Here is a 19,380-nt window from a genome sequence, read left to right on the forward strand (position 1 = left end):
TCTTGAGGCAACTCCTAACTATCAGCTGCACCTCACAGTAGCAGCAGGTAAGTCACCCTGAAGCTTCTCAAGCTATAGGGAACAGGAATTCTCTAGTCATGATTTGCTGGGTGGCTGCTTGGAAATAACTTGGCTCTCCTGGTGAGTGAGCCTCATCTGGTCCCCCCTACCTGGGGAAGATGAGAGGCAGAAGGGAGAAAGACAGGGTGCTTGCTGGTATATGGGTGTGGATTAGTACAGGGAATGGGTCTTTCCTAATGAGTTTGTGAGACTGGGAAAAAGAGGAGAGGGTGAAATTGTATTAATCATAATGCACCCCCTTGATTAACAGAAGAACTCCGTTTACTGAAAGTATATTATTTTACATAGGATACGGTTGTTATCTGCTGTAAGCTTAGAACATCAGTGGGTGCAAAACACTTCTGTGAATTTACATTCTAATTCATGGTAGTCTTGCACTTGGTACTTTAAGCTACTGTTTATTCCACAACAACTTTAAAGTCTTTCATCGGTCTTGTTTGTTCCAAATCTCTTTGGGACAAATAAAAAATGGACTGACTTTTTCCATGTAACCAACAGTTGTTGGTCACAAATGTGCCATGAAACAAGGCAATCCAAATGATGCTGGCATTGCTTTAATTTATCAAGAGAGTTCTGAACCAAATTCATTTAAAAAAAAAATCAAAGGCAATGAGCTATTCATAACATCTGAACCTTCCTGGCTGTGGGCAGCACTGGGGAGATTTCCGCTTTTCTAGAGGGAGCTGGCTTCCCAACACTATCAAAAGAATGCACATTTTCAAAGTAACATGGAAATAAAAGGGTTATTGGGGAAAATATGTTGTTCTCCCTCTCAGAATTTTTTTTATTTCTCTTGTTGAAGGACAGCAATGCTTTTCAAATCTGTGCCATCCAGCTGTTAACAAATTTCACATGACCACTCCCTGTGGGGACCTGCTCATGAGCTCCAACATTTTTATGAAACCACAAATTAAATATGGCTTTAAAAAAAGGATGCAGCTCTTGACACATCCCTGGCAGAGGAATTAAATGATGTAATAACATTCTGTGAGAGCTTGAAAAGCCATGGCACCTGATGGGGCTGGGCTACACCCCTGTTCCCCCTGCCCCATTGGGCTAGGTTGGGACCGGCTCAAGCCCACTTCACCCTGTGGAGCTGGGTTGGAACTGGGCCATAACCCCTCCCCACCAAAGGCCCAAGTTGGGGCTGGATCATGCCCCTTTCCCCCTTGGGTCTGGGCCATAAACCTCCCCCCCCACGGGGCCAGGTTGCAGCCAGGATGCCCCCTGCCCCACTCTCTGTGGCCAGATGGGGCCCTGCCACAGCAGCCCTGTGCCAGACTGGACCATCAGCCAAATCCGGCCCACAAACATCTGGCTCATTGGCCAAAAACGCTGAGCATTACTGTGCAACACCTTCAGGTACAACACAAATTCCACATGTTAGTCAGGTTAACCATCAACACAAACAGCAAGATCAACACTTGTTTCATTATCCTCTTCCTCCCTATCAGCTGTGGCTTCAAGAGAGACCACACACAGTGCATGCCCCCAAAAGCACTATGTCCAAACTTTTTACTTCCAAATGTTATGCATGGAATACAGAAGTTTATCCATTATTTTCAGTTCCAATCTGTTTCAGTATGCCTAATTACTGACCTTTTTCTTGGCCTCCTGCACTTTCAGGGCTATGTTTGAGGGTAGCAGTGAGAGAGCTAGGTAAACAGGGAGTATTCCACTCTCCAACCAGCCTCTGGGTATGATGAACTCAAGTCTGTTGCTGGCGCCCACCATCTGAGCACATAAATCCATGCTCAGTGTTAAGCATGCAGACAGATCTACTGGTGTCCACGCAATTACAGGCACTTGCAATTTCTGACAGTGAGATATGTGCTTATGAGTTCTGCTGGATTGGGCTCAAGTGCTCAACCCTTCTGCAGGATCATGACCTAAGATCTCTTCAATCTTCCTGGAGGGAGATGAGGAGGGAAGTGTGAGACTGTACTAAGCAGAGTGGAGGGTGGGGGTCAAATATGTCTGTGGCGGAGAGGATAATGAGCTGGACCTATGGCTCTGTCCATGTTGCAGATGCCCAGCACAGCTGTTCAGGACTGAGGATTCCACCCAGATGCCCTCAGTGGTTTTCTCACTGAGAAAATCTCTTTGATGTGGACTTTCCTCCTTCCCCAGGGCTTGGCTCAAAATACCACAGCAGGTGCCTTTCCTGCATTCATACAGAAAAGTTTCTGGGAAGCACCCACAATTGCAGCTGAGCTCAACACTGTGGAGGCCAATTAGTACCATAATCCATTCTTTGCCCCTGTAACAGTGAATGTAGACCTGATTCTAGCCTCTTCTTTTGACTGTTGCACAGCTCAGAAAATACAAAGAAACCAGAATCCAGTTGCTAATTTTTCTAATCAGTGGTAAACTCTTCTAGGTTAAAGGAAGGGTTTTCTGGTATAAAGAGGCATAGCTGTCTCCTACATCCACTGCCTCCATTTACCTGGCATATGGTGTGAGGGGTGGCATGGGAAAGTGGACCTGAGCCCCACCAGTTCTCAAGCTGATAGATGACTAGGACCAGATCCTCTTCCATCCGTCAGGCACTTCAGTGGGATTTGGGTTTCTAAGTACAATGCTCTTCCACCCTGCTAGAGTCCATGAAAGAATATTAACATGTCCCCTTTTCAGCACACCTTCATCTTGGCCTTAAAGGTGGAGTCACAAAGAACAGCAAGAAGCAGATGGACCCACCCACCTTTTGCATTAACAGTTTTTAGGAATCCATTTAGGATGGCTTAGTGTCACTTAGGGCGCTAACCAATATGGAAAACTAACAAACAGACAAACAAAAAAAACGTGCTTTACTGGAAAAAGAGGTGTGTTTGCTCAACCTGGCTCTGCAGCGTCTGTATAGAACAGGTGCTTCAGCGGGGCTTTTTGGCACTTATATAATAGCTGATTCAATCTGGTATTAGATAAAAGCACCAAAAAAGCCCCACCAAAGCACCCAATCTATTGGGTGAGTTGGGTCCAACTAATGTGATGCCTCTTCTCTTATCCCATCAAAATCTATTGTCCAACTGATTGGTAAAGTTTTATCCACATTCAACCCTGATGCAACCAAAAGACATAACACCCTAACCTACCATATGTAAGGGGGGAAGACTCTGTCCCAAGAGACATGGACTGTTTTCAGGGGAAAAGTGAAAAGAAATCCAGTCTGGGATTTAACTATAAACATCAAAGAGGAAGCATGCCATGCAGAGCCAGTAACTAATTTAATTTTGCAGCTATTGCAAATGGAATAGACTTGAGGGGCAGGCAGAGAAAGCAGAGATGGCCAAAGAAAAGCTTAAAACCCCATGGGTGCATCCACACATGCAAGCACATGCACTTGCTGCAGCTCAAATAGAAGCAGTGCAAATTTGAGTCGGGGCTTTTTGCCTCAGCGCACGTGCTCGGACATGCACTTTGTCGTGGAGCAAATTGTGCCACTTGGAGGAAAATAACCCTGCCTGGCTGTTCCTGGATCTGCAGCCAGGAAGAGCTAGAACCCAGGGCCAGCATCTGTGCTGTCCCCATCAGTATAAAAAGCTGCCCTGTCCTGGCTCCATCTGTACAAAAAGCTGCCCTGGCAAGTAGCTCAGGGCTACTCGCTCTCAGGAGCTTCTGGGGCCCATCCAATTGGTACCTGGGGACACTACCCCTTGTGCCAACTGGACTGCTGAAGCAGCCCTGAGAGTTTCCTGCACCCATTACCCACTGCAGCAGTCTGATAGTGGGGGCTAGGCAGCAGTCTGATAGTGGGGGCTGCTGCCTAGCTGTGACCTGCTGTGCACCTGCCAGACCCAGACGGAGACTGCACAGCCAGTAGAGGCATCTGCCCCTCTGGGCCAGCTGCCAGTGGGCTGTGGCTGCAGGGTTGGCCTTTGTGTGGCACTACTGCTATGTGTGCCCCTGCCCAGCCAGCTGGGCAGCTATCGCCCAGAAGATGTTCCCAGTATGGTGGCCTCCTTTGAACTATCAAAGCATATCCTCCTGGCCCCAATTCATCCACCTTCAGCTGGGTCCAAGGTGCCAGCTCTGAGCAGTCAGGGTCCCACCACTGGCCTCCCTAGCAGGAATTCTGGTGTTCCCTATTGGAAAACTGAAAAATCCCTGATAAAAAAATCCCCAAGTCACTCTGTAAAATACCCCAAAATCCATGTTCTTCCACAATTAAAACAAAAGACCACTACATATATATAGAGAGAGAGAGAAAGTGATAGAGAGACAGCGATCAGTTGGGCATGTTTTGATATATCATATCGTATCAGATTGCTATATCTACAGTGTTAAAGCAATTTGGATGCCTAGGAGTGTCTCTTATCATCATAATTAAATGAATTCTAAATACGTATATGTTTTGCTGCCTCCCAGAGGGGCTATAGCCCCCCATAGGGGAAACAGCCCCCCACCAGGGGTAAGAGCCCCTCCCAACAGAGGCCAAAAGGCCCCTGCAGGGGCTACCACCCTCCCCCTGCAGGACCCATGTGCCCTACTCCATCCCCCTGATTGCTTTCCCCCAGACCCTCCCCCCATCTCCCCAATGGCTTCTCTGCCCGGCCCCAGCCCCCTGATGGCTGCCCCCACAACCCCAGGCACCGGCACTTTAAAAACAAAAGAAAAAAAAGGAAAAAAAAATAAAGCCTCTACTTACTGTAGAAGCAGGGGCTGGGGGGAGGGGGGGGGCTCTGGGGCCTCCTGGCAGAGCCCCACGGGGCAGCATGGGGCAGCAGGACCCCTGCTGGGGCTGCTAGGGCTGTCACCCCGCCCTGCTGGCAGGGACCCAGTGACCCAGACAGCAGCTAGAACTGCCAGTAAGTGCTGGGGGGGTGGGGGGTTGTTTTTGTTATTAACTGTGGGGATGCTGGGATGGGGGGCCAGGAAGGGCAGGAAAGGGAACCGGGGGGGCTTGGGGGGCAGGCGGGGCATGGAGCCAGCTGAGAAGGGATTGGGGGGCAGGGATTGGGAGGGCTTGGGGGGCAGGTGGGGGGTGGGACCCGGCAGGGCAGGGATGGGGGGGTTTGGGGGAGTGGGTGGAGCCAGCGGGGGCCCCCCCTCCTCCAGCCCCCCCCAACCCCTTACTTACCAGCACTGGAGCCCTGCTGCATGGGCAGGCAGCATGCTTCAGCACCAGGGCGAGGGCAAACCAGAGCGTCTCTGTGGAGGACACAGTCTCCAGTTGCCTCAGGGCATGGTCCGGGACAGTGTCCTGCCCCGCTTTTTTTAGCTGCATTTTTTTTTGACCCCTGGATATTCCATTTCTGAACCTTTTCCCATTCCTGCACGTGCCTCTTGCAGCATCTCAAAGGGGTTTGAGGTGCTGCAAGAGGCAGATGCGGGTTCGTCTGGATGCACCCCATGCGGGGATTCTTCTACCTCTTAGCTGAGCTCCCAAATAACCCATTTTTCCTTTGAAAGCCTGGCTTACCTATTTTTTTCCTATTTAAATAGAGTCAACCCTCAAGGGTAGAAGAGCAGGAAAAGAAATCAACCATAGCAATGGAATATTTGTTTCAATGTGTTTATAAGAAAGGCATTTTGGTAATGAAAATGATAATCTCCCTCTCTTTCAAAGGTGGCAATGAGGATTACATTCTATTTTGCATTAAAGTTTGTTCTTGCAGCCCAATTTCAGGTAAAATGCCTGCAACAGCTAAGGAGCATTTCACTGAGCCAAGACTGGCTGACTGGGCACACAGGCAGCTAAAACCTGCCCAGGATGGTGGTAATCCATTCACTGTGATGTGTTATTTCAAGGGAGTGCGTCCTAGATCAGCCCCCTTAAGGCCTGCTTGCAATGGGGGCATTCCACATGTGGTTCTCCCCTATCCATGCATGGAGGATGGGGAGAAACTCAGCTCTCTTCTTCTTGTACCCACAGAGGGAACTCAGCTCATCTGGGATCTGCAGGGGAAGGAGAAGTGACAAAGCACTGTAGGGTGGCAATTTGGAACCAGAACTGGTTGGAAGATACAGAGTCTCTGTATGGATGTCCCTGACTTTCTACAAGGCCTGTAGGATACTTTGTTCCCCTGGGGATCCCATGGCTTGGGGAGGGCCCCATGTACTTTCCACATCCTAGCAAACCCTGACTGTGCACAGCAAGGGATCATTGAGCATACTGCATACCACTTGCATGGGTTTAACCAAGGAGGGGACAGTCTCACATACTATTATTAGTAAGAAGGAGATTTAGCAAGAATAACAAATAAAAATAACATAAAGGGAAGGAAAAAGCTGAGCCATCACAATATGGGTTTTTTAAATTCTGTTTTACCAGCTGCATCTTAGATTCTTAAAACCAAAATAATTTTCCAGTATCTGTACATTCACCTGCAGCTTGGGCAAGGAAGCCTAGTTGGGCATTTCAGTCTGGTCTCTGATCAGTTTGACTCTTAGTTTCTCCTCCATCAGCACAATGCTCCAGTGCTTGCACCAACTTCTTTTTAACATTTCTATTGCTTTCTCAGGCATGTCAGATGCAATACACTTAGAACATAATTCTTAAAACACAATATATTTATGGGGCTGCAATCCTGCGATTCATTGAATTAAATTGGCAATATACATGATCAGTACAACTGCTTGCATTACAAGCCAGATAACCTCACCAATAAGTTCTGCATAAACTCCATGGCTCCTAGCCGAGCTAGAATATGCCTTTAAAAATAAAAAATAATAAAGAAAGAGACATCCAGTCTTGATTTGCAGCCTTCAAGTGATAGCGAACCTACAACTTCATTTGGTCAATGCCAAACTGCCTTCATGTTAAAAATCTGTTACTTATTTTTTGTTTGTCACTTCTAGTCCTTTGCACTAGGAGCTTGCCTCAATGGAGTGTCTCACCTATGGTACACTGCCAATCTACCCTTTACAAGTGTAGGCACAAAAAACATTCATATTTTGCTGTTCAGTTCCTACTATGCTAGCTCATTTTTACAGAAAAGGTCTAGACTTGTATATTGTGGTTGACCTGCCCGGAGCAATGAGCAGCCACTTGTAGGCGGCCGAGAGGGTAGAAAGTGGCTGGGAGCTAGAGCCGCATGTGAGCTGCCCAAATGCAGCTTCCCCCTGCCTGGCTGGGCATCTGCTGCCTGGCACGCATTCCCACAGCTTCCCTGCATTACCTGTTGCCTGGAGCTATGCAGCAGGGGCAGGAGGAGAAGGAGAAGCCATTAGAGGCAGAGCGAGTTGAGCAATATGTGGGCTGCTATAGCAACAATAGAAGCAGCCCCACCGAGAGACTATGCACATGGGCCACAGCTGGGAAGGTGCTGTCTGGCAGACACAGAGTGGGTGCGGGTGGGAGCATGGTGTGGGCTGCTCCAGATGGGAGCTGGCAGGGCCAGGGCTGGATTAATGCACAGGCAAACTAGGCACATGCCTAGTGTCAAAGTGAAGAAGGGGCCTAGTTGTGCTTATCTATACTAACTAGCGAATTGCCCGCCAAGAATAACAGGGGAGCTCCGCCATCCATCATCCTGCACAGCCAGCGCCTCTCAGGAGCAAGGGAAAGCTTGCACACGATGGTCACTGTCGCCATCCACCGCCCTGCGCTGCCGCCACTCTGCATCCAGCCATGCACCACCACCCTTCCCCTCGCTCCATGTCCGGCCCCGCACCACCCCCCATCCCCACATGTTCCAAGTCCAGCCACATGACATCCCCCCCCCACCCGCTCCGTGTCCGGCCCTGTGCCTCCCAGGAGCAGGTTGTTTCAGCAAACATTGTGATTGGCTGCCAAGACAACCAATCAGAGTGCTCCAAGAGTGTTATAGACAGACAGACAGATTAAGCCCATATATCCAATAATAGGCTTAGTCTGTGTGCCCGGAGCACTCTGACTGATTGTCTCAGCAGCCAATCATAACACTTACTGAAACAACCAATCAGAATGCCCCAGACAGACAGCATGTTATTATTATAGATCCTGAAGCATTTCAAACAGATATGCAGGTAAGTCAGAGCGACAATGAAGCACCAGCCTCCCTGTCACAGAGCAGGCAGGCTCTGCCAAAGGGGAGAAAAAAAAAAAGTGTGGTTAGAAACCTGATCCTTTTTTTTTTTCCTCCTGAAGCCTGCCTGCTTCTCCTTTGGCTGGGCGGTGAGCTGCTGGGGGGCCCTGAGCTTCTGTCTGCAGCTGTGCCTGCCCAGGACTGCCTGGGTGGGGTGTGAGCAGGTGGTTGCTGCCTGGGGGACACCACCACTGTGAAGGGAAGCACAGGGGTCCCCCTCAGCTCAGGGGCTGTGTGACCCACGAGCAGGTTGCTCCCTGGCTGTGGGAGATCAGGCCCATCTCCATACCCAAGCAGGGTGCTAGCTTTATGGGTGCAGCCCCAGCTTGCAGGCATCACCCACCAGATTCAATGGTGCACAGGACACTGGGAACCCGGGCATGCTCAGGAAAGCTCAGGCTTGGTGGTCTTCCAGTGCCCTGTGCACCATTCCTGCCACCTTCCCACCACCTGGGACTGCTTGGGAATGGGCTGGCTTCCCCAGCAAGGAGCAGGAGTGTGGCTGGGTGTGCTGGCAGCCAGAGAAGGTGGCAGGGATGGTGCATGGGGCACTGGAAGCCCACCAAGCCCAAGCTGCCCCAGGCACACCCGGGCTTCCAGTGCCCCATGCACCGTCCCCATCACCTTCTCCAGATAGGGCCCTTGTACATGTGAGGAATATCGCTGTAATTTGTTACATAGAAAACTAAAATACAAGGGATGTGTTTTAGTTTGCCATGTAAAGAAGTCATTCAAATCAAAATATACCATTGAACATGTACAACTGTTATGAAATGTAATCGTAACATTCTGCTGAACATGTACATGGTTACACAATTAAATAGTTAAAAAGGGAAATTAAACCACTAAAAGGGGCATTTTCCTCATGTGTACAGGGGCCCTCTAATTCAATGACTATAAACAAGTCACAAGGTCAGACTTCTTACAAAATACGTATTTATATTCCTAAGCCTATTTACACATGGACAGTTTTATGCAGCCTTTTTCAGGGTGAGAAGTTTTGAATCCATTAAAGTATTCGGTCAAAGGATAAGTAAAAATCCTGTATTTAATGAAATACTTTTGCAATAAAAATTTAACTGCAAATGTTTTGTGAGTTTTGGCTAATTTTACATATTATAATTGAGTGAAAAATGTAGGGGCTCACAAGTTTGTTTGCCTACAGTACACTAAAGGGTTAATCCAGCCCTGGGCAGGGCTCAACTCCATGCAGCAGTGCCAGATACAATCAACTGGTGGCTGCCTGCCCACAGGCTGGTTTCAATTTATTTGTAGGCCAGATTTGGCCCATGGGCCGTATTTTGCCCACCCCTGCGTTAGATGGACAATAAAAGAAAGTGATACAGTGGTGATGAGTGAAGATTGTTGCCATAGGAAGAAAAAAAAAAGCTGCTGAACAGGACTTAACCTAAGTCTTAGATGTGACGTCTAGAGCCATATACATTCTTAAAGATTCCGTTTACTGACAGAGGTGAAAGGAACAACCAGTTCCAGGAACAGGAGCAAGAGTTAACTCCAGGATCAAAGACTGCGCTTCTTTTATTTCCTCCCACAGTGACCTAAGTATATAGCAGGCCCCATTTAGGGCCAAATTCTACATCTATCATTCAGCCTTCACTCAGACAAGCTCACCACTGAAGTTGGTGGAAACTAAGATAAGCTTTTTTGGCCCCAGATGAGCAAGCCACCTTATGGTGTCTATTTTCCCAGTAATCTGACACGGCAACAAATATTACACAAGTCTCAATGACATCAGAAGAAATCTATGTACCAAATTATTCAAACAAAGAAGAGGTCATTATCCAGTAGGATCCATAAGTTAAAAGTACTGGACAAAAACAAATGTTAAAAATGGTGGGGAACCAAGAAGTTCCCCATTAATTTTCATTAAATCATCTAAATATTTTCACAGCATTCTCTAATTGGTTTCCTCCATGAGCAGAAATCAAGCAGCTCAAGAGACCAGAACGGAAACAAAAAATGGGAATTAGGAAAAGGACAGCATGTTCATGAATAGCCCTCTGACCTCATACTGAACCTGTTTCATATTCATCACACACAAAATCAGATTAGAATACATGCCAAACCTGTGTTCTCCTTTAAGCTGCTTTTCCAGTTCACCTGTGCACATGGCTATAACTCCATTTAAGTTCCTAACTCTTAGCAAGCTGCTTTCAAAGCTGCCATTCTTTCAGTGTTCTCTAATATGCTAAGACACTCATAAAATACAAATAAAGTCAAAGTCCTGAAAAATCCTAATAAAACATTCCCTGTCTCCCACACAGCTAACTCTACAACTCAACAGCTGTCTGGAGTAGGCAGCTGCCTGCCTGTTGGAGCTGTGAAATGAAAGGTTTGGGATGTTTTGGCAATACAGTCAGGGCCAAGTGCTGAAGTCCTTCTCCAAGCAACCCCCCCTTGACCCCCAAACAAGTCTTGCCTGGGAAAGAGCTGTATGCTTGATCCCCAAGTGACTCCAGACCTACACAATCTTATAGCAATTTCTGTAACTCACTTATCAGTCACTTTCATTACTCCTCACACTGAACTGCAGGGGGTAAGGGGAAGAGAGGAAACAGTGAATCTAACTCAAGCCACAGGACATAGGGCTGACAACTGATTCAATTACCAGGCAGATACCAGGCAGAAAAGAACATGCATTAGCCCACATTAAAATAACCCTGACCTACAAGCATTAAGTCTCCTGAAAGTTTCCCAGCACCCCTGACTCACGTGTTCTTGGGGATTTGGGCAAAATTAGCCAGCATTTACGGTGGGGTGGTAAAAAAGGGGGATAAGTAATATACAGCATGACAGGCAGAGCCATTTAGCAACAGGGCTGACTCTGAGATACTCGTCTTCCTCCCCCACACCCCAAATCATCATTTTTTTTCAGAAGTTAGTGGTTCGTGATTTATTCCTTGCCCCCCTCACAACACAGTAAGAGACTCATACCTCCGGCTGGCCTTCTGATTATTTTGCCAGGGTGTGAATGAAGGAGCTGAGAGTAAAAGAGAAGCAAGCTGGGGTTTAGCAAGCAGTGCTCTCAGAGCACCCTCTAGTGGCCATCAAGGGTGCCATGGGTGCAGCTAACTTGGACCTGAAGGATGAAGGATCCTGGCTGGAAAGGGGGAAAATGGCACCCAAAGACCCTCACTCAGCCCAGGCTTCATCTCAAACTAATAGGTCAGCATATAAATAGTGCCTACAGTGAGTTTTCATAGTCCTCATGGTAAGTACTGATGAAGGATAGCAAGAGAGGAGACAGCTGATGTTTTAAAACAGTAAAATTGCACAGTACTTCCAAGTGCTAAATCCCCTAAAAGAAGGAATGCACATCCCCTCTGGTCACCTGACAGAAAACCTGTTTATAATTCACAGACATCAATACTGCAAGTCCATTCTGCCTTCAAAGAGCATTTTGGAATGTCTTTGTGTACCACTGTCAGACAAGGAACAGTTGAGAACACTTTTCATTCAGGCCAGTCTAAATATTACCAATATCCTCTGTGCTTTTGCACTTGACCAATGCAACTCGTTTTCTGTCAGTATGATTGTTCAATGAAGAGTGACTTTCCCCTAGCGGACTGTTATTTTAGTGTTCCAATAGCACACTAGTTTCAAAGAAATATGAAAATATTATGTAGCTACGTCATAGTAGAGATCCAGAATGACTGTCACTGCCGCAGAAAGCCAAGATCGTATTGTATTTGAACTGTGTCCCTATTACTCCTCATCTGCAGTCCCTATAGGATACTCTTTAAACCTATTTTGTTTGGTGTATATATTCTCAGGCTGAAACAAACTAATTCAGAGCTGTCCACAATCACTTCTGAATAGGAATGATTATGGGTTAACTGAAACACTAAGTGCATTCGTGGTTCTTTGTGTAACTTGAATGACTCACACAAAATATTGACACTTGGTTTGTTTTCTTGTATCATAACGGAACATGATAAACTATCAGTACTGTTAAAGCCCATTCACTCTTGTTACTTTTGGAATGTTAACAAAACACTGATTTGGTAAGAATTCATAGCCCTTCCAAAACGTTTGACACTTTGAAACACGATTGTTCTTCACTGTTTTGCTCTCAGTTGCAAGAACCTGCCTCAAAATACTTCCAAGATATTGAGGGGTAGACTTAAATGAACATATACACACTTAGGACCAGGTGTTCGTATGACCAGCACACTTCAAAGGAGAGTCAGGACTTTTAGGAGAATGCAGTTCTTACTTAGGCCCCAGAAAAGGGTCCAGTTCCCCGAGGAGCTTCGCCGCTCCCATAATGACATTTGTGGCTGGAGCTTAGCATCCATCGTGCTCCTTTGAAAATCCGACTGCTTTAATTTTGCTGCTTATTAGGATAGCAGGTTGGCACAGGATGCAGGTGCTGAATTCTTAAGAAAAATCATCCCCTGCATACCCAGTTTTTATTCTACTTGTTGGGAGGTTTCAGATTCTATCACACCAGTTTATGTTTTCTTTAATTAGTGTCTTTGCAGCAGTGCCAGCCATGGATATAAGGAGACAAACTTAGGTTGAAGTGTTAGCTCACAAGCTTTGCCAGGGATTAATGTTTTAAAATCCTCACATAGCTAAGCAAATCTCAGCATTTTTACATCAGAGATAAAAATATGTTCAGCCTTCTCTCGCTATCAATATTTGCACGAAGTTCAGAACAGTTTCTTGACCTATTTCAGGGGGAATACCTTTCTATTCACATCCAGTATTTACTTGGTAATAGTCCTCTAGCTATGCTAGCATGTCCTTATGAATTTATTTGCATTCCAGTGGCTATGGTGAAGTAGCTCTTCCACTGTTAAGTCAAAAGCAACTAAATATTGGCTAATCTCACATATTCACACAACATAAATAGACTCCAATGCTTTTTAGAAGATTCAGTCTCAAAATTGTCTGAAAAATTGTATGGCATGTTTGGAATCATTCATGAGATACAAGCATGGGAAGCTGGTTTTCCTTAAAAAAAAACCCTGCACAATCACATTGAGACTCTACAAATATTTTTGGCAAGAAACAACTGAATAAAATCACTACTTATTTTGAAAGCAGATTTTCTCCTAAAACTGGTCAACCTTTACTTGAAAACATGACTTTGAGGATCATGTCAATTCACAGATTCTCCTTTCTAGTCTTTCATCAGAAGTAAAATCTTGCCCTGTCTTTTGCTCACTCCTCATGAGTGTTAAGCCATTAACTTTAACTTAAGAAACCTCAAACTGACCTTTCCCACCAATAACCTGGCCCTGCCTTTCTCCATAGATGTGATTACCACCACCTTTTCCCTATCACTACAACACATAACCTGGGTGAAGCTAAAGGTGTTACCCAGGCCCTGGGCACAGGCAGCTCAGAAGAAGATTTTGCTGCTTCTTCCTATATATAATGTCTAAGATTTGGTAATTCTTCTCAGTCCACACTGGTACAATTCTCACCCAGGCCATCATCATCTCAAGGCCTCAAATACAAAATCTTTCCTTTTTATCCTCCCATCTAGCCTATTCAAAATGCTTCCACTAAGGTCATTTCCCAGGCTCTGACAGTTACTTCCATCTCTCACATGCACCCGTGTACAATTCTACCCCTAGCATTACATTGGCCTCTGCTCTGCCCATGATGCCAATCTTCAGCCTCCTTTAATCAAGCTTTTGTCACATTTCTCCCTCCTGCCTCTTGGGCCTGTAAGGAGCCCCTGTTAATACCCACAAAGCCATTCCCTTATCTTTGAACAAATACCTCCTTAACCTCCTCTTAATTAGGGCTACCAGCAACATACTCGAATGTGGCTCGGCAGCTGATGCCCCATTTCCTTGGCTTATTTTACCAAACACAACTGTTTCACAACCACTTTCTCCAACTCTCTTTCCACTTGCACCCTCTCATGTGCTAACATTGCAAGGTTTCGGTGGAAAAGGGCTTTTACAACCCAATCTTGACCACGGAGCTTCTGCAACTTGAATGTTATCACCACCACTTATTCAGAGTGACACCCATGGTGACTTCTTGAGGAAGCATTTGAATTGAACATACAGCTAAAAAGTCAGTTTTCAGGCATTAAACCCAGAGGCTGAACCTTGTACCAGCAGTGTGTACTTTCACATACATTGCTCTGGGGTACTACCCTGGTGTCCCAAGATGCCCGCCAAGAGAACTGTTCAGCCTGTTTACAAACTTAGTTAGCATAGCAGGTCAATGAGGTCATTTGGAGAGAAGGTGTCAGCTTCCATCCATTTGTAATACTTAGCTCCTCGGTTTTTCCACCACCTGTACTTGTAAGTGCTTGATGTGCCCAGCCGAATAAAGAAGCGATAGCTCTGGCGTTAAGACAAGCCAAATAAAACCAACTTGTTCATGACTAATTTCAAGGGAGGAAAACAAAAAATGTTTCTTTAGACAATTTTAGTGATGAAGAAATAGCAACAGACAATTGCCACAACTACGGGTTATAATATTATTGCTTTGCCCCGATTCCATGCTTTGCAATGAAAAGCAACGGAAGAGTGATTCTCAACCAGGGTGCTGCGTGATCCCTTTAAGGGCTGCAGGGTCCTGTTCAAGATTAGCACTGTTAGGTGTGCAAACATCTACACATGATTCAAAAGGCAAACCCAAAGAGAATTCGAAGAGGAATCCACAGTGTCAAAAACGTTCTGACCAGTTGTGGTCTTTCCAAGTTCTTTGTAACAGATGAATTCCTCTATCATTTTTTTAAATCTAAAAAACGCCCCCAAAACAAGTGAAAACTAAGAGCTGGCATTTTCTGAGGGGTGTCGTGAGTCTAATGAAGTTGAGAACGATTGCATTAGAAGCTTTCTTTATGCCGCCATTGAGCAGAAAGGTATAGCAGACCAAGTCTATTCTGAAACCATTTTTTCATGCTTTGATTGTTGTTTCCCTTCTTTGACAGATATACTGTAGTTATCCAGAGTTACTATACAGGAAGATGAGGTTAAAAAGAAAGCCTGCCTGTATAACTTTAAATGATAAAGCTGAGCCCGAAGCAAATGACAAGTGACAAACTAAAGAATACTTCCAGACCTGAGACTGAAAGTCTACGTGAATTCCTCTGACAGAAAAAACACAGCACACTAAGCTGAGAGAAGCTAGAATAGGAAAAAAATCACAACACTAAACAAAAACAAAGTATCTGTTAAGTTCTTCTCTAGTGGTACAGAGACTTTTTAAAAATGATGACTTAGTGTAACTGCCACATTTGATGCCACAGAAACCAACTAGGCAGATACAAATAACTATCAAAGGAGAAAGCCAAAACAAGGATGGCAACTTACTGGTTCTTTTAAGTTTAACACAGCAGACAACCAAAAATAAATAAATAAATAAAATTGCTCCAGCACCCACACAGATATGTCAGTCCTCCAACTGACGCATCACACACACACACAACATTACAGCCACTTCATTTCTTGCTGTACAACTACATTACTAGTGAAATCACAGCTCCAGCCACTGACTTAAATGGGGCAGGATTTCAACCAGAGATGAGTGTTAGTCTCTATCTACAAATCATCTGCAAGTCCATATTCCATATCAAGAGAGTAAAAGCCTACTGTATAAAATTGGTATCTGCTACTGTGCTCTACGTTCATTTTTTTTTCTGATCTTTCCATTTTAGAATAGCCATATTAGAATAGCCATCTCACAATGCTCTTTGGTTTGATCTTCAGTGTTATTTAACTCCACAAAAAAAGAAAAGGAAAGTTCTTAAACAGGTTAAACTGGCATAACAAATGGCAGATAACCAGTTTGAAAGCATTCGGCTGGCAATACCATAGAGGTATCTTGTGCTCTATTGAAAGCTTATTTTGTACATTTAAATCCCAATCCTATAAACTTTCAGGCAGGACAATAACTTTACACACACAATTTGTCCTATTCTGTACATCTGTGTTCGAAAGATCTAGAATCTAATTTCATAAGACAAAGTACTACTCAGTCCTGGTCAACACTAGAAACTCGTGCCAGTACAGTATTGTAATGTCACTTATGGATGTGATATTTTTATGACATCTTTACATCAGCAAAATCTCTACTATAGATGCAGTCAGACAGGCAAAAAAAAGCACCTGCTTCTGCAGGTACAGCTTATTTCATTCAGGGAATGAGGTAATTCAGCAGAAGTTCTCTTTAGCTAATATAAACTGTGTCTAAACTCAGACAGTTTGTCAATCCCAGTATAGCAAAGCGAGCAAACCCTCTGTAGTATGAACAAGGCCTTAACAGCAGCCAGCTGAAGCTGAACCCCATGAAGACCAAAGTGAGGCTGCAATGAAGAAGCATCTCCAATAATTCACCTCTTTACTGGGGTTGTCATTGGGTCTTAAATGCATAGAGACACCATGATATCCCCAATGGCAAAGAAGGTGTGCTTCCATCTGCAGGTGGCCAGAAGGCTATGCCCTGCCTGACTGAATCTGGAGATGGCAAGAGACTCGTGCAGGTAGAATTCCAGGCTGAACTCCTGCAGGTCCCTACACCTGGTTCAGAGCACTACCCACACACATTCTACAAACACAGCATTTCCATTTGCTACTCCCCATACCCAGCTCCCGGTTAAACAAAATGCTTAATGCAAGGTTGTTACTTATCAAGGAACTGACTCTGGCCATCTGAGGACTATCTCTCTTCGCTATGATAACGTAATGGGACAGCTTTGCTCTACTTGATAAACGAAGCTGTCAAAACACTGGGCAAGAGTGGTGTCCGCAGGGGTCAGAACCTCAATGACACAAGGCCATTGGGGCAGTGGAACTCAGTCAGATCCTGCACCATTGCATTCAGCTTCCTGCAGACAGTCAGTTTCACATATATTCCCTGTAAAACCCCTTGCCAACACAGCACTGCCCTCACACTTGGTATAATTTACTACTAACCCCCTTCCCATCCCCCTACCCCCTTTGATGGTTACTTAAAACTTGTTCTTGCCTGCGGTCCAGGGAGATATTTTTTATGGTTACTTTTTGTGGAAGGCAGACAGAGACTGTGGAGATAAGCAACTTTGTAAAAACCCCAATAGATGGAAAGATAGATAATAGAAAAGGCCAAAGGAACATTTGTATCCAGTTTTGCATAGCAAGGGAAGTCTCTCCTGGCATACCTAAAATGTTCATTCATCCTCATTATCAAGCAGAAACTGTGCAATCTGTCTCTCACTGAGCCACACAGTGAAAGAATATATATGACGGTACTCTTCGGTATAAAAGTTTTATTGGCATGATACTGGGAGAGCTGCCATTCTTAAATTATACAGGTCTTCCCCAATGGCTGTTTATTAAACCTTTATAACCACAGAGTAGTCATCCATTGGTCACGCCACATTAAAAGAAAAATTTAGATGTTTTTAGAAAGTTTAGCTTTTTTTTTATTGGCGCTATTTTTCCTAGGCTGCTTCCTTTAAAGCAAGGCACCTAAAGTAGTAATATACTGTTGCAGAACTAGAAGTTAAAAAAAAAATCCTTAAATGAGCGGAGCTTTATCCTTAGTTGCCCTATGTGTCTCTGAGGGCAAAGGAAGTGTGAAATGGGATTAAGTAGCCAAAGTGGAATGACACTTTTTACATTCACTCCACATGGGATTCAAGGATCACAGAGGACTCAGGGCAACAGGGGAATCAGATCCTATAGTATTTTTTTACATTTGTGTTACAGTTGTAGTAGAGGCCACAACTGAAGTCAAAACTCCATTGTACATGACAGTCCCTGTCTCAAACAATCGTGTGTGTGTGTCTATATACACACACAAACCTATGTGCACGTGCTCATGCTCTCTCTTTATATAGATATATATGTATATATCTGTATCTAAATAATAAAAACACACACACATGCGTGGGTAGAGAGGGAGCTGTATAGAAGAAATGCACTTATCCTGTACCTAGGGAGAGGGGTTTTTTGGATCTAATATAAAGGGCTTTAGGGCTAGGGTGGCCATCATAGAGGATGGTCCGGTTGTCCTCTATCGATATGAAACTGGATGCCTTTATGTCCTCTGTTTTTCTCTTGAATAGAAAAATAAAGGACATGGAGGTGTTGGGTTTGGTGTCAACAGAGGACAGAGTAGCAGTAAATTGGACTGTCCTCTATGATGGCCACCCTACTGAGGGCATGGGCCACGTCTTCCCACTTGGCGATACTGGTCCCTGATCTCGAGTGGGACAGTTGGGTCACCATGCAACAAAACCAGCGCACCAGGGCAGTCCTGGCTGCTGAGGGCCGCGATCCAGCGGGCAGCCCCTGCACCTGCGTGGGGAGCCGGGACGTGGGAAGGGCTGGACGTGCCAGGGCTCCTGCCCCTCGCTCGCCCTCTCCTCCAGGGCCGGCGGCTCCGCGCGGGGGCTGCCAGGGCAGGTCTGCCACGGAGAGGAGCCACCCGGGCGGGCGACGGGCGGGCAGCGCACCTGGGCGGCGCGCCGCGGGCTTAGTCGCGCACGGGAGCAGGTCAGCCGGCCGGCCGGCGCCGGGGCAGGGTGTCGGGCACCCCGGCCAGGTGCCGCGCGGGTGGCGGCACTGCCCCGTGCCAGCCACCGCGACCGGGACACTCACTCACCTGAGCCAGGTCCGGCGGCGTCCGGGGCTCTGCGGCCGCCCCCGGCGCCCTTCCTGCCCCGCCGGCCCCGGCCGCCCTTCTTCTCGGACATGCCGCCTCCCGGGAGTTGCTGGAAGTTTGGGCAGCTCCTCCGCGCTGCTCTGCCGGGTGGCGTCGGCGGCCGCTGCCGCTAAGTTTTGTGTGTGTGTGTGTTTTGTGTTTTTTTTTTTAACCCCCGCTTCTTGCTAATGCCCGCCCCGGGCACCACGCGCGCGGCCGGGAGGAGCCTGCCGGCCCCGGGCACGGGGCTGTGGGCGTGGGGGGCCGCGGCGCGGGGAGGAGCGGCCGGCGCCGCCGCACTCCCGCCAGGGGGCGCCGGCCCGCGCCGCCGCCCACCGCCCCGCCCCGCCCCGCCCGGCCCTGCGGACGGTTCCCCCTGCCCAGACCCTGAGCAGCCAGGGATGGATGTCCACGGGCTGTGGAGGAGGCTTCCTGGCTGGGCGACCAGTGCCACACCACCTTAGTCAGGGGGCCATGTGCGGCCAGTCTCACCAACCCCCTGCCTGTCGCCTAAGCCGGTCAGGGGGGTCCTGCACGTGCACCCCCTGCGTGTCCCCACTGCTTCACGTTAACCTGCTTCCGTCCCCGTCACCGCAGCCTTCCTTGAGGGAAATCCAGCAGAGAGGATCAGCGCATCCTGTAATTCTAGCATCCAGGATTTTAAGAAACC

At 46.7% G+C, this 19,380-nt stretch overlaps 1 protein-coding gene across 5 annotated transcripts in view; it reads right to left on the reverse strand.

Moving 5' to 3' along the window:
* NRG1 (neuregulin 1) overlaps positions 1 to 18,961 on the reverse strand; it is a 264,027-nt gene extending 245,066 nt beyond the window's left edge. For 3 of the 5 annotated variants that reach the window (XM_059724578.1, XM_059724577.1, XM_019490785.2), the window contains exon 1: positions 18,672 to 18,959. In XM_059724578.1, the coding sequence (XP_059580561.1) occupies positions 18,672 to 18,762 (91 nt within the window). In that variant the 5' untranslated portion in view covers positions 18,763 to 18,959. Of the gene's footprint in view, positions 1 to 18,671 lie in introns of all 5 variants that reach the window. The other 2 variants (XM_059724576.1, XM_059724579.1) reach the window with 2 other exon arrangements.
* Positions 18,962 to 19,380: the final 419 nt, after the last annotated feature.

This window comes from Alligator mississippiensis, chromosome 3 (assembly GCF_030867095.1).
Source record: "Alligator mississippiensis isolate rAllMis1 chromosome 3, rAllMis1, whole genome shotgun sequence".
In the NCBI taxonomy this organism is placed as follows: domain Eukaryota; kingdom Metazoa; phylum Chordata; order Crocodylia; family Alligatoridae; genus Alligator; species Alligator mississippiensis.